The sequence below is a fragment of the Microtus oregoni genome, unplaced genomic scaffold, assembly GCF_018167655.1.
Source record: "Microtus oregoni isolate MIOR12 unplaced genomic scaffold, Mior012 000005F_ref0000423, whole genome shotgun sequence".
Taxonomy (NCBI): domain Eukaryota; kingdom Metazoa; phylum Chordata; class Mammalia; order Rodentia; family Cricetidae; genus Microtus; species Microtus oregoni.
The window spans coordinates 32020448-32036470 of NW_024543064.1; the positions used below are offsets into that span (position 1 = coordinate 32020448).

Below are 16023 nucleotides of genomic sequence, written 5' to 3' on the forward strand. Positions count from 1 at the left end.
TGGAACTAGATCTGTGACAAGTTCTTTCCAATAGTGCCTGCAATAGTCAGGGTTCCCTAGAGAAACAGAGCCAACTGTGTGTGTGTGTGTGTGTGTGTGTGTGTGTGTGTGTAGTGCAGGAATGGGGGCAGAAAACGAATACATACGAGACTGAAGTTGGCAAGTTGGAGATCTAGAAAGAGCCAATGTTTAATTTCAGTCCAAAGCAAGGGAAAGACCTGAAGTCCAGTCCAACGCCAGACAGGCCCCAAAACTGGTTTGGAATCTTCCACTGATTGGATGGCTCCCCCTGGAATTAACATGGGTAACTGCTTTCCTCAATCTATTGATTAAATGTTAATCTTGTCCAAACTACCCTCATAGGGACAACAATTATAATGTCTGATGAAATATCTGGGAACCTTGTGACTTGGTCAAGTGATATGTAAAACTTGCTATTACAGAGCCTCAAAAGACTATTTTGTTTGTCTTTGTACAGTTATTAAAAACAACTTTTAGTATTTACTGTTTGGCATGTTGTCTTCATTGTGAAGGAAACTGTGGAGAAAACCCATGATGGGGTTGGTTTCAAGCACGCTTTAGACACAGTTCATAATAAACCCAGTTTGATTCCCGAGTCTGCCTCTGAGGTTTTATCTTTGCCAATTTATAAATTAATAGTGTATAATACTTATATTTCACACACATCTCCAGCTCCAAACATATGTGTCTAAATAGTCAACCCTAAAACTAAGCCCACTGGTCTTACCTATTGAGAGAGATCACCACAGAAACCAGAGCTATTTGAGGAGGCAGGAGATTATCTATCTAATCACTCATTCAGTCTCTGCGATAGCTGTGTCAGGGGTTTTACAGAGGAAAGAACTGGGATTATACAGTTTGTGGCTCTCTTTTTCTTTTCAGATGTGTGTGTGTGTGTGTGCACGTGTGTGTGTGTGTGTGTGTGTACTCATGTGTAGATGCCCAGGAGGTCAGAAGAGGACATTGGATCCCCTGGATCTGGAGTTGGTTGTAAGCTCCTTGATGTGGATGCTAGAAATTGAACTCGGGTCCCCTGAAAGAACAGTAATTGCTCTTAACCACTGAACCATCTCTAGCCCTAAACCTTTTCCAGCTCCAAAGTCAGGCACTGAAAGAACATACAAACACGAAAAGCTTGTAGTTATCATATACATTCAATTAATCTCTACACTCTATCTTGCTCCTAATCTTTATTGTTTTTAAAAATAAAACAAACCTCCAAAACAAACAAACAAACAAACAAACCCCCAAACCAAAATGCAGCTCTGGATACTTAACTGTCTGTTGATCCAGACTGATGAGATTTTTGGGTTAACTGAGGATCATGAAGGACACAGAAAATCCCTGTACTGGGCCCCTGGCTGACCTGGCTGAAGGTCAGTCCTTGGACGGGGACACTCCTCTTCTTGGACAAAGAGATCAGAATACTTATCTTTAAACTTATTTTTAGGTTCATGCTCTTTTAATTTTAAACTATAAACTTTAAATGAAGTACGAGGCTTCTATCGAGAGCCACCATCTCAAAAGTAAAACAGAAAAGAAACCTAATGACCTTAGAAGTGAAGACAGCTTCACAGCTGTGTTCTGAACTGGGCAAATGTTTGCAGCAACGCAAACCGCTTCAGGACTACAACTCCCAGCATGCTGCGCCCTAGACCAATGTTTATTGGCCGTAGAGAGAAAAGATGTCCCCAGAATCCAATTCCGACGCGGCGGAGGCTGGTCCTTTCTGGGTTCCGGCTCCGGCTCCTTCCCCCGCCCACCCAGGCGGCGCTGTCCCTGACCGAGCTGCGGGAGTGAGGTGGGTCGCGGTTGTGCTGAGGTGACGTGGGGGGAGGCGGTCGCGACGCGCGGGGCGCTTGGAGCGCGGCCCCTTCGCTCTCGCAAATGGCTTGGAAGCTGCTGTTTCGCTTGTGGGTTCCAAAGGCCGCCGGGGGCTGTGTGTCCCTTCGCCGTGATCCTGTCCAAGTCTTGCTACCCTCCCGCCCTTACTGTTGGCCTTGGACCACTCCCTGCTCCTCCCAAACAACGCGCCTTTAGGGTCGCTCCTTGTGCTCTTCCCCCTCCAGCCTCAAGCCCCTCGACCTCTCTGAACCCAGCTCCTGCCCTCCAGGACGCTGTACCCTGACTCCTCCAACTTTCCCCTGCCCTCCCCACTCAGACAGCCTCTTTGGACACTTCTGCAGCCTTTGTCCCCTCTCCGTGACCACGTCAGACTCAGCCTCCTTTGATGTTCCATCTCTGACCCACTATGCAGCTCCCGTGAGTCTCCACACCTTGCCCGTGGTCCTTCCACGCAACTCGCGGTGCCCTTGACTTGTACCCAGATCTGGAACTTTAATCTTTCAGACCACAGGTTGGAGTGTCCCCTCTAATCCAGGCTTTTATCCTTCATCCCTTCGTCATCTGTGATCACCAAGCTCTGTCTTCTTGGCTTGTTCCTTGAACTGGTCCCTCCTTTGCACGCTTGTTTCAGATCTGTGCCGCTGAGCTCCTAAGAAGAAAACCCAATATGTACTAGGTCTCTTCTCCCTCAGATCATTGAAGTGCAATATGAATATGACCTTGTATTTGAGCTGCTCTGTCTTTTTTCAGTGAGTAATGGACTCCCTGCCTGTTCCTGCCAGTTCTGGTCTTGCTCCATCTTGCAAGTCATAGTTCAAATACCACCTCCCCCATGAAACTGCTTCTGAGCCCTCTTCAGAGACACTCTTGGCGTCTCTGTGTGGTCCTAACTGCTGTAGCGCTCTCCCACCTCTTTCTTTCCTTTTCTCCCTCCAGCCTAGGGTGATGGCGCTAGGCTTCAGTTTTGTCTTTCAATTACTGTGTGCTCCTGGGCTAGTGACTTAGTTCTCTGCATTTCAGTTTCATCATTTCTAAAATAAGTATGAAAAATGAATAGGAGGCAGAGGCTGGCTTGGTCTACATAGTGAGTTCCAGGAGAGCCAGAGCTACATAGTGAGACACTATCTCAAAAAAAAAAAAAAAAAAAAAAAAAAAAGAATAGTAAAGATGAATTGAGATGATGCATGTGGAGTGCTCAGCTGTAGTCTAGTGCTTTGTAGGACCTTTAGAAAATGTTACCTTTTTTTCCTCCGAGGCAGAGTTTCTCTGTGTAACTTTGGAGATTGTTCTGGAACTCGCTTTGTAGACCAGGCCGGCCTTGAACTCAAAGCGATCTGCCTGCCTCGGCCTCTCGAGTGCTGGGATTAAAGGCGTGCGCCACCGCCAGGCAGAAAGTGTTACATGTGCAGTGCTGGGCCATGAAGGATGGGGACAGATGTGGCTCAGTCACTCTCTTCCCTGGAACCTCATGTTCTTTTTTGTTTGTTTGTTTGTTTTGTTTTCCGAGACAGGGTTTCTCTGTGGCTTTGGAGCCTGTCCTGGAACTACCTCTTGTAGACCAGGCTGGTCTCGAACTCACAGAGATCCGCCTGCCTCTGCCTCCCAAGTGCTGGGATTAAAGACGTGCACCACCACCGCCCGGCTGGAACCTCATGTTCTGCATTGTGTTCTCAATCTGCTTCATTCTGTTGTGTCGTAACTGTATGAAGGTGGTAATCATAATCTTACCTCTTTTTAAAAATTGTAGTTATTATTCAGTGGGTGTGGCAGTGGCACCACAGCTTGTATGTGGAGGTCAGAGGGCAGCGTTCAGAGTCAGTCAGTTCTCTTTACTGTGGGTTCCAGCATTGAACCCAGCTTGTCAGGCTTCTGTGGCAAGTGCTTTTAACCATAGCTGGTCAGTCTCATCGGTCCCATCATCCAACCCTAAATCATTCTATTTAAAAAGAAAAAAAACCCATTTCTTTTTTTTTAATTTATTTATTTATTAAAGATTTCTGCCTCCTCCTCGCCACCGCCTCCCATTTCCCTCCCCCTCCCCCCGATCAAGTCCCCCTCCCTCGTCAGCCTGAAGAGCAATCAGGGTTCCCTGACCTGTGGGAAGTCCAAGGACCACCCACCTCCATCCAGGTCTAGTAAGGTGAGCATCCCAACTTCTTAGGCTCCCACAAAGCCAATACGTGCAGTAGGATCAAAAACCCATTGCCATTGTTCTTGAGTTCTCAGTAGTCCTCATTGTCCACTATGTTCAGCAAGTCCGGAAAAACCCATTTCTTTATGTGTGTGTGTGTGTGTGTGTGTGTGTGTGTGTGTACTTGACATCGTGTGCATTGGGGCTCAGAGGACCACTTGCAGGAGTTGGTTCCTGCTCCTTCCATGGTGTCCTGGGGAATCAAACTGAGATTCAGGCTTGGTCACTCATGTCTTTATCTACTGAGTCATTTTTCCACCTCAGTTTTAAAAAATGTATTATATATATATGTGTGTGTGTGTGTGTGTGTGTGTGTGTGTGTGTGCACCTGAGTAAATGTATATGCACCACATGCGTGCAGGTGCCTGTGGAGCCCCTGGAGTTGGAACTACAGGCAGTTATGAGCTACCTGATATGGGTGCTGGGAACTGAACCTGGGTCCTCTGCAAGGACAGCAAGTGCTTTTAACCACTGAGCCAACTCTTCAATCCCCAACTCAGTCCTGTATTTATTTGTTTGCTTATTTGTTTGTTGAGACAGAACTCTGACTGTTCCAAAAATCATTATGTAGACCAGGTGGTCCTTGAATGCACAGAGATCTGCCTGCCTCTGCCTCCCAAGTGGTGGGGTTAAAGGTATGTGCCACTATGCCTGGCAGTTTTTTTTTTTTACTCTTTTTAAATTATTATTATGTACACAGTGTTCTAGCTGCATGTATGTCTGCAGGCCAGAAGAGGGCGCCAGATCTCAGTACAGATGGTTGTGAGCCACCATGTGGTTGCTGAGAATTGAGCTCAGGACCTCTGGAAGAACAGCCAGTGCTCTTATCTGCTGAACTATCTCTCCAGCCCCTTTTTACTCTTTATATTTACCCAGCATTCAGCCTTGGATATATACTTGGTAAAATATGATCTCAGCAGTTTTAAAAGAGAGTGTACAGTTGGGTGTGGTGGCACATGCTTTTAAATCTAGCACTTAGGAGGCAGAGGAAGGTGGATCTCTGTGAATTCAAGGCTAGCCTGGTCTACATAGAGAGTTCCAGGACAGCCACAGCTACATAGAGAAACTTATTTAATAAATAAATAAATAAATAAATAAATAAAAGAAATTAATGGAGGCCACATAGCTCCTTGTATATAGATCCTAAAGTCCTAGGTAGAGTCAGCAGGGCTGAGATTAATTTTCTCATCCATTTACTTTCTCATTCGGCAAGCAATTGAGCACCTGGCCTTGAGCCGTACAAAGTTACTACAATAATAAGTATAACATTCTGTTACAAAGGAGAAAGTGGGCACATCAGGAGATTTCCAAGGAATTGTAGTGAGAGTAGAAACAAGAAAGCATGTCAGGCGTCTGGGTATACTTCTGGCCTTCTGTTATTCAGTTCACTGTGGGGGGGGTGTATGTTTTATGTTGCTGTATCTGGTAAGGATGTGTATGTCGTCTGTGTGGCTGATGTTAGCATGTCGGTTGTATGTGTGATATGAACGTATGTAGTATGTCTAGCTGATTTCTGCGTTTGTTGTGGGTATAGCTGTGTGTCATCTAAGAATGTAGCTGTGTGTGTGTGTGTGTGAGTCTGTGATGTCTGTGTGCAGAAGTCGGCACTGATAGTTCTATCATGACAGACAGAGCTCAAGTCCTGCAGTAGGCCTTGTTAGCCGGTTGGTATATTATGGTAAGGGATCGACAGCGAGTACTGGCAGTAAGACTGTTCAGAGTTGGGTCTTGTAAGTAACTACTTCTAGATATGCTCACTTCAGAATCAGTGAATAGATGGCTACTGGACAGGAAGAAACTGAATTAATCTCTAAATGGAAGCACCTTTACTTACATATAAATTATAGTCTAGATGGTATTAAGAGTGACATTTGAATTGCGCTGAATATATCCGTTAGTGGGGGGTTGTAGCGGCGTAAACGAATGCAGACAGAGTGTAAAAATATATATATATAGCTTTAATGTAGAAATAGACTTACAGAACCACCGTTCCCGCGGAGACCAGGAAAGCAGAAGCGAGCAGCTCGGAGCTTGCTCACCAAATTTATAGGCAGACATTAGCCCGAGGCGAACACGCCCCTTAAGGGGCAGGACTTATCCCTACATCTCCCCTTTTTGTCTAAATAAGACAGAACTAAACCAAATACAACTACATACAATAACAACAAATAATAAATACAACAAACAATATTGAGAACAAAAGCTTTGCTAAACATTCTATCTCAAGAAGTCCAAATAATGTAAAGAGTAACTACAATTATATAATCTTCAACTCAGTCAAAGATCTGAGAAGGGAATAAACACTACTCAACAAACGAGATATATCCAAAATGTGCAACAATTGACAGAGACAACTGACTACCTGGGCAATCACCCAAAGTCTCGTTTGCAACGTTGAGTCAACCAATTTTGGCTAAGGCCTAACATAACTGACATACCATTATTAAAGGCAAGGAACTTTTCAAAACTATCTTACCCTGTCTTGGCAGGATATGACAGTCCTGTTTTATCCATTGATGCACGCTCTGTATCTGTGTCAGTGGTTGAGGTATGGGCATTTCTTTGCCCAAAGGCCAGTTCTGCCAAATAGAAAGGCTCCAGATGGAGTGTTTTTGGTGCTCAACATTCTCTCGGGAATAGAGCGGTGTTGCCAGGAGCAATTGTGTCTCACTATCACGAAACTCTGAGTTAGATTAAAGGCCATTTTCTACAGCTCTTTGAAGAGGTTGAAGATTATCTATCTATACTGAGTATAATCTCTATATATCTAAAGAACCTGCTTAGTCTAATTATAAATGACAAACTTAGATGACAATTAGTCTATATAATTCTCAATATCTATCTAACTTAAAGACTAAGACAATAAACGACTGTGAAACAAATGAGGACAATGACCTCCAAATATAAACAATGTACAAATATACATTGCAGTAGGTAAATATATATCAATACACAAATATTATATAAGTATCTTAATCAGAGGTAGAAATGTACACTGCAATGTGGTAAATATATACAATATATATATATCAATACAATATATGTCAATACATAAAAATGTTTTAAACAGAGGTAGAAACATGCATGCGTACAATAGTCAATATAATTTAACTTTGTATCAATATACAAGAATCTATACCAATATATTTGTCTATTATCCCATCATCCCTCTTTTTTTTTTTTCGAAATGATCCCTGAGCTTATAAAATTCCTCCCCCAACCCTCAATCATATACTAATTATAATCAACCCCTAAATAATGTCCCTAAACCCAAGGGCAAACTTTACTGGGAGAGGGACGTCGTTCTCTAGAATTACTTCCAGCTGTCATGGGGGCGACGTTCTTTCTGGGGGATCCTGTGAAAGTAAAATGATGGTTAAATTTCAAGATAATGTCTTTTAAAATTGCAAATAGTCTCTGAGTATTTTCGTGCAGGTCTGGCCAAAATGTTGTATAAGATGTGCACCATTTCAGCTAACCAAGTTGGAACTGTCTTGTGCAGCTGGTACCCAAAGCAGGCCTTGTAGTAGCGCTATCAGTATCATGACGTCATATCAACCAGGTGGAGTTGTTGTTATGGGGCCCCATCTTCTTCCTGGAAACTTCAAATGTCACTTCAGGAAAAACTCATTGTTCATTATGAAAAACTTAAACATTAATCATATAGACATATATAGACATATATATATATTCAATGAAAGATATGATAGATATATTCAATGAAAAGTATGATAGATATGAAGAAAAGCAAAGATGTTTTCTAAACTCATATTTCTTTCTGTCCCATATCATGGCTCTTGACATGAGACAGAAACTCCAGAAACTCTGGGTTTTTCTCTTACTAACAGGCTTGGAATTGGAGAGGGACTGAGCCAGAGTCCAACTTCAAAACCAGCTTTATAAATTTAGAAATATGGTTTAATATTACTTACACAACCCATTCAGTTGTCTTGATATTTCCTATTGGGCAGGTATTTTTCCATCTGTCAGTATCCAAACATCCAGGGTCCCTTGAATTTCTCAAAGATGAGTGTTTTCCTGTGGAGATAAGAACAGAACCCTGCCCCCATTCTATATGTTTTTCTTACCACCTGTATGAATATCATCGTTGTGGATAAGTTGTCATTTCTCCTTTCCAAGAGGTTTCTCCTCTTCAAATCGAAACTTTATTAATTTTGATGGTATCCACAATTTTTCTTCTCCTGTGGAAACAAGAGCAAAACCCCTTCCCCAACGTAGCACATCTCCTGGCTTCCACTGAGAGGTCAGCACATCTTTGAAATAAATCGGTTGATTTAGTTCAGCAGACTTTTCCGTTATCCAATGTCTTTCTGCTGCTGTCGTTCCTTTCTCATTAGCGTTAAGAAAATTCAAGGTTAATAAAGCATTATGTAATCTATTTCTGGGGGTATTTTCAGTCCCTTTCTGTTTGTTCAGCATATCCTTTATAGTACGATTTGATCTTTCTATAACTGCCTGACCTGTAGGATTATTTGGTATACCTGTAATGTGTTTTATATTATAATAATCAAAAAAGCGTTTCATTTTCTTAGATACATATGCTGGACCATTATCTGTCTTTATTTGCGCAGGTATACCCATGATGGCCATAACTTCCAATAAATGTGTGATTACTGAATCAGCCTTTTCTGAGCTCAGGGCAGTAGCCCATTGAAAACCTGAATATGTGTCTATGGTGTGGTGTACATATTTTAATTTGCCAAATTCTGCAAAGTGGAACACATCCATCTGCCAGATTTCATTCCTTTGGGTGCCCTTTGGATTAGCCCCTGCAGGCAGTGACGTTTGGTTATAGAAAGAGCAAGTAGGGCATTTCTTTACAATCTCCTTAGCTTGTTGCCATGTAATTGAAAACTCTTTCTTCAAACCTTTGCTATTAACATGATGTTTTTTATGAAATTCAGAGGCTTGTAGCACACTACCAATCAATAATTGATCAATTTCTGCATTACCTTGTGCTAGAGGACCTGGCAGACCCGTATGGGATCGGATGTGTGTTATGTACATAGGGCAAAGCCTGTTCCTGATCAAATCTTGAACCTGGAGGAACAATGAGGTTAGTTCAGTATCATCAGGTATAAATTCAGCAGTTTCAATATGTAAAATAACTCTTTCTGCGTATTGTGAATCTGTAACTATATTAATAGGTTCTTTAAAATCCCTTAGCACCATAAGAATGGCATATAATTCCGCCTTCTGGACAGAATTATACGGACTTTGTTCCACCTTATCCAAGTCTTCTGATTTGTAACCTGCCTTCCCTGATTTATTGGCATCAGTATAGAATGTACGGGCTCCAGTTATTGGAGCATCACGGACGATTCGAGGAAGAATCCAAGAGGTTCTCTTTATGAAGTTAAGCCTCTTGCTTTTTGGATAGTTGTTATTAATGTCTCCCAAAAAATTAGCACAAGCTCTTTGCCATGGTTCATTATCTTCCCATAATTTCTTTAGTTCATCAGCAGTGAAAGGCACTATAATTTCTGCTGGGTCTATGCCTGCTAGTTGACGAAGTCTCAGCTTGCCTTTTATAATTAACTCAGAGACTTTTTCCACATAAGTTTTCAGTTTCTTACTTGGTTTATGTGGTAAAAAGATCCATTCCAAAATAATATCATCTCTCTGCATTAAAATTCCTGTAGGAGAAATTTTTGATGGTAGTATGACGAGAATACAATCGAGCTCTGGATTCACCCTGTCCACATGTGCCTGTTGTAATTTTTCCTCAATCATTGTCAGTTCCTTTTCTGCTTCAGCTGTTAATTCTCTGGGACTGTTTAAATCTTTATCACCATCCAAGGTTTTGTTCAAATGAATTATTAAATCAGGTGTTATTCCAATAGCTGGTCGTAGACTGGAAATATCTCCTAACAGTCTTTGAAAGTCATTAAGAGTCCGTAGGCGATCTCTCCTAATTTGTGCTTTTTGTGTCTTAATTTTTTGCAAACCTATTTTATAACCTAAATAATTAACAGAATCTCCCTTCTGAATCTTTTCAGGAGCTAATTGCAATCCCCATTTAGGTAAAAGTATCTTTATTTCTTCAAACAGTCTATTCAAGGTATCCATGTTTGAATCGGATAACAAGATGTCGTCCATGTAATGGTATACTATAGATTTGGGAAATTTCTTGCGTATTATTTGCAATGGTTGGTTCACAAAATATTGGCACAGGGAGGGGCTATTTAACATACCCTGGGGGAGAACGGTCCAGTGGTACCTCCTCGAAGGTTGAGAATTGTTATAAGTAGGCACTGTGAAGGCAAATTTTTCTCTATCTTCTTTTTGCAAAGGTATAGTGAAAAAACAATCCTTTAAATCAATAACTATGAGAGGCCATCCTTTTGGTAATAAAGAGGGCAAAGGAATTCCAGATTGCAGAGGGCCCATAGGTTGAATAACCTTGTTGATGGCCCTGAGATCTGTCACCATTCTCCATTTACCTGATTTTTTCTTAACCACAAATACAGGAGAATTCCAAGGGCTGGTAGATTCTTCTATATGTCCAGCATCTAATTGTTCTTGTACCAGCTGTTCTAAAGCCTGTAACTTTTCCTCAGCTAAAGGCCATTGCTTTGTCCATATTGGTTTCTCAGTCAACCATTTTAGAGGCAAGGCTGTTGGTATCTCTGAAGGGACATCAATTGCTTGTTCTTGTACAGCCCGAATGGCCGGTTTTCTCCGTTTGTAATATCTTTTAATATTATTCTCAGAAATATAGGCTCTAGATTTAGCAGGAATGTTAATTTCAGTATTCCATTGTTGTAATAGGTCACGACCCCATAAATTCATTGCGATATTGGCTACATATGGCTTTAATTTTCCTATTTGTCCCTCTGGCCCTATACATTCAACCCATCTCGTGCTCTGCCTTACTCGAGATAGGGTTCCAATTCCCAGGAGCTGAACATTTACATTCTGAAGAGGCCAATACGGATGCCAAGATTCTGGGGTAATGATACTTACATCAGCACCTGTGTCCAGCAGGCCAGTAATAAAAATGCCATTTACACACACTCTCAGTTTAGGTCTTTGATCATTTATAGAAGTTTGCCAAAACACACGTAACTTATCTTTCTGATCATTATTGCTTGTAACAGTAGGCATGGGGCTTCCTAATTGTCCTGATGAGGCACGTTCTCTGCAGAAACTGGATATGACTGAACCATGTTTGCCATGGGGGCCTGTGAGGCCCCCCCTCTCACGTTTCCCGACTGTATCAGGTTGCCTTGTCTATCTCTTGTAGACCTGCATTCATTCGTCCAATGTCTCCCCTTTCCACATCTTCTACATAAACCTGAAGGCTGAGTCCTCCTATTTCTGTTATTTCTATAAGATGCATTATTATTATTTCTGAAAGATGCATTATTATTATTATTATTATTATTTCTGAAAATCCGTTGTCTACAATTCCTTTTAATATGACCCATTTTTCCACAATTAAAACATTTGGTATTCTGGTGTCTCCTTTTACCATTGGAAATTGCTTCTTCTACCCATGCTTCAGTGCCATAATCAAATGTATCAACATTGAGTGTATGCAAGACCCATTCTTCCAACGGCGCTGATCTGAGCTTTAAAGGACCCAAAATCCTTTTGTATTCCATATTTGCATTTTCATAAGCCAAAGACTCAATCATTATACGTCTTGCTTCTGGGTCAGATATTCCTATTTGTACAGCCTTAGTTAATCTTTGTAAAAAGTCACTAAAGGGTTCTCTCTGACCCTGTTTAACTCTGACAAATGATTCCATTCTCTGTCCTGGGTCTTGTACCCTGTCCCAAGCCCTTAAGGCTGCTGTAGTACACATGGAGAGTGTGTTTTCATCCAAATTAGCTTGTTCCTGAGGATCGGAAAAGAGCCCTTCACCTAGAATTTGATCTAGGGAAATGTCAATTCCCTTCGCTTTTTCCTGCTGTTCTAAGAGTCTAGCCTCTTGCCTGAATAAGCATTTCCATTTCAATTGTGGTCCACTCTCGAGTACCGCAGAGCTCAGCTGGAGCCAGTCTGAGGGGGTTGCTCTGCTTGTCGTGGCCCAAGATCTTAGCATCTCTTTAACAAAAGAGGCTTGCATCCCAAAAGTCATGACAGCCTGTTTTATTTCCTTGAGATCATTCATACGCACAGGCTCCCATGTATCCTCCTTGATGACCCTAGGGTTTTTGGAACCAATCACCTTCTCTGTTGTTATTACTGGAAAGGCAGGTAGAGCTGTAGGTAGAGCTTTGTGGAAATTGTCCCGGAGAGACTTACCCACAGATGTAGTTAAAATTTGCCTTTCTACCCTTTGCTCTTCCTCATCAGAATTTAGAAATTCCTCAATCTTTTCAATTCTATTCACCATTGCCTTCTGCAATGTCTGAATCTCCTGTCCAGAATTATGTTCCAAAGCCTTCATTGAGGATTCTAAAGTATGAAGTTTGTCCGTTAGAGATAACATCATCTCATCTTTGGACATAATTTTTATGGCATAAACCGTGCCTTCTTGTATTGACAATCTTTCCGTCAATCTGTCATAAGCTTTAGACAAAATCCGATTGTCACATTCAGCAGTTTTGATTCTCTCAGTTAATGTTTCATTTCCTACAGAAAGGGACTGAATCTTATGGTCCAGATCAGCTGTTCCCTCTTCCATAATAATGAATTTCTCCTTAACATCAGCCTGAAGAACTTCAACCTGATTCTTGAGAAGATTGTTATCAGCCTGGAGAACTTCAAACTGATTCTCGAAAAGATTGTTATCAGTCTGGAGAACTTCAACCTGATTCTTGAGAAGATTGTTATCAGCCTGGAGAACCTCAAACTGATTCTTGAGAAGATTGTTATCAGCCTGGAGAACTTCAAACTGATTCTTGAGAAGATTGTTGTCATTCTCAATTGTTTTTAAGCGTTCAATCTCTACCTTAAGAATCCTGGATTCGTCTCGTAAAGACTTTATCATATTTCTATTATCAAACCATTTGGTGCCAATGAAAACTACGAATCCCAGAAGGATCCATATATGTGGGGTGATAGACACCTCTTGTAAAATCTCCCACATGGTACAATTAAAAAAATCATTAAATTCTTGAACAGTAATGTGTTCAGACATTTTATTTATAAAAGAAAATTTTTTTACCTGCAATGATCGGTTCCTGCCAGTGGTGGTCTCTGTGTTTTTGGAGCCTGTCCTAGAACTAGCTCTTGTAGACCAGGCTGGCCTTGAACTCACAGAGATCCGCCTGTCTCTGCCTCCCAAGTGCTGGGATTGAAGGCGTGCACTACCAAGGCCTGGCAGGCCTCAAACTCACAGAGATCTGCCTGTCTCTGCTTCCCAAGTGCTGGGATTAAAGGCGTGCTCTACCACTGCCTGGCCGGCCTCAAACTTGTGATCCTCCTGCCTCTGCCTCCTTCAGCAAATCCTACCGGCGTGGGCCACCACAACCGGCCAAGTCACTTTGTAACAGACCAAATCTGACGCTGTGGCAGCTTTCGTTGCAAAACCGCAAGTACTTGAGCTTCTGCTAATTCAGGCAGTGGGGTTCCGCTGCAAAACTTAGCCAAGGCAGGCAGAATGGTGCCTAACTCAGTCGGTAGAGCATGAGACTCTTAATCTCAGGGTCGTGGGTTCGAGCCCCACGTTGGGCGCCAAAATGTAGCGGCGTAAACGAATGCAGACAGAGTGTAAAAATATATATATAGCTTTAATGTAGAAATAGACTTACAGAACCACCGTTCCCGCGGAGACCAGGAAAGCAGAAGCGAGCAGCTCGGAGCTTGCTCACCAAATTTATAGGCAGACATTAGCCCGAGGCGAACACGCCCCTTAAGGGGCGGGACTTATCCCTACAGGGGGTAGCCCTAAATATCTGTGGAAGTTTATCACTTGAAAGTTGAGAAGTAAAAAAAAAGGCTTTCAACAAATATTCCAGTTAGTTGAGGTTATTCCTGGGGGAGGAAGCTTCAACCAGAATGCAAGATTCTCCGATCTGATGGCCTGACACAAGGGCTAAAGGTGTTGACCATTTGTGTTCATTCCCAGGGTTCAGAGATGGGCAGTGAGAAGGAGCAGAGTCCAGAAGCACACCTGCCTGAGGAAGGGGAAGGGGAGAAGCCTTGGAGAGTGGATGGCTCAGAGGGTTCTCAGATCATACCTGGGGAGGAACATGGGCAGGCAAGTCTGTCGAAGGGTCTTCAAGGAACACATTCAAAAATGCCTTGGCAGAAAGCCACTGCCCAAGCTGGAGGCCCTGGGAACCCCATTGCTTTTCCAAGCCCAGAGGCGGATGAGAAGCCTTTTATATGTGTGCAGTGTGGCAAAACCTTCAACAATACCTCCAACCTGAGAACACACCAGCGGATCCACACTGGTGAGAAGCCATACAAGTGTTCGGAGTGTGGCAAGAGCTTCTCCCGAAGCTCCAACCGCATCCGGCACGAGAGGATCCACCTGGAAGAGAAGCACTACCAGTGTGCTAAGTGTCAGGAGAGCTTTCGGCGGCGCTCAGACCTCACTACTCACCAGCAAGACCACCTGGGCCAGCAGCCGTACCGCTGTGACATCTGTGGCAAGGGCTTTAGTCAGAGTGCCACGCTGGCTGTCCATCGCCGAACCCACCTGGAGCCCGCTCCTTACATCTGCTGCGAGTGTGGGAAGAGCTTCAGCAACAGCTCCAGCTTTGGGGTACACCACCGTACCCACACGGGTGAGAGGCCTTATGAGTGCACCGAGTGTGGACGGACGTTCAGCGATATCTCCAACTTTGGTGCACACCAGAGGACGCACAGAGGGGAGAAGCCGTACCGCTGCACTCTGTGTGGGAAGCACTTCTCTCGAAGCTCCAACCTCATCCGACACCAGAAGACACACTTGGGCGAGCAGGATGAGAAAGATTCTAGCTAAAGGAGAGCCCTGCTTAGAGAGTGGGGGAGAGCATAGAGCCCACCTCCATAGGAGAAGGAGGCCTTAAGGACCTGCTGTAGCCACCTGGCCTGCAAACCCTTCCCTTTGTAGAATGGTCCCTTGTTGCCTTTGAAGTCAGGGAATCCTGCCTCCTCCCAGGCAGTTTCTTGCCTTGGAAAATCAGAGTGCCCAGTCTTCACTTCCTCAGGGGTGGAGAAAGTGGGATAGACTCAGGACTTGCGCTTGTCATTGGGACATCAGTCCCTGGCTTTGTGGGACGTGCCTGAGATGGTGTCACTGTCTGCGGGTCCTTTAAAGCCATCTAGCTTCAGACACACCGCAGTGCCCTGTGAGTTCCTACCTGCTGTGCCTCATCCAACACAACTTCTAGAGCCCTAGGCCCGGAGGCGTGGCCTCTGTTGGAGGGGCCTCTCTGTCTGAGAAGAGGCCTGTGGTTCCTCAGTAAGAAGGAAAAGGAAGCCTCAGGGATCCAGAGTCCAGGGACCCTCACACTCCCCGTGTGTGTTACCTATCTTCCTCACCCCAACTTGATCACTCCTCAGTGATCACCAGTAAAACACGTCAATGAGAAGAACATGTGTACTTATTTGGCGATGTGGGGAGCTGGGGGGATTGTTCCAGGGCAGCCTCCCTGTGAAGGAGTTGCATTCCGAGACAGATGGTGGCTCCTCTGAAATGTGAAGGACAGCAGGTGGAGGGAGCCTCTGGAGCTTTTAGAGGAGGGGAAAGGGAATGAGTTGGCTGAACATCACTACAGGCTGTGGGTTGTACGTGCCATTCTTCATCTCATTTGGTTGCCACAGAGACCCCCGAGGGCGGATGGAAACACCGAAAGGAAGAGAAGGTCACCCAGTGGGTGTGCGGTGGGCCCGCATAGACGCTGACCTCTGCAGCTATTCCACGTGCTTTACACATGGGCATTGTTGGCCTCTGAAGAAGGCTGGCCTAGAGCTGGGGCTAGTGTGGTGGAAGTCAGTGTCAGGGTGAGGATCTTTCAAACTTTAGGTTATGATTGAACACTTTTGTGGCTGGGAAAAATGA

General features: G+C 43.6%; 1 protein-coding gene across 1 annotated transcript; it reads left to right on the forward strand.

The window, feature by feature from the left end:
* The first annotated feature begins 1759 nt into the window (after positions 1-1759).
* On the forward strand, positions 1760-15545 carry Znf691 (zinc finger protein 691). The gene is made up of 2 exons (XM_041652453.1): positions 1760-1822; positions 14101-15545. The coding sequence occupies exon 2, from the start codon at positions 14110-14112 to the stop codon at positions 14959-14961; it is 852 nt and encodes a 283-aa protein (XP_041508387.1). The 5' UTR covers positions 1760-1822; positions 14101-14109; the 3' UTR covers positions 14962-15545.
* Positions 15546-16023: the final 478 nt, after the last annotated feature.

Excerpts from the sequence above, each read along its gene's own strand:
- Znf691 (XM_041652453.1), top strand. The coding sequence starts at position 14,110 with ATGGGCAGTGAGAAGGAGCAGAGTCCAGAAGCACACCTGCCTGAGGAA.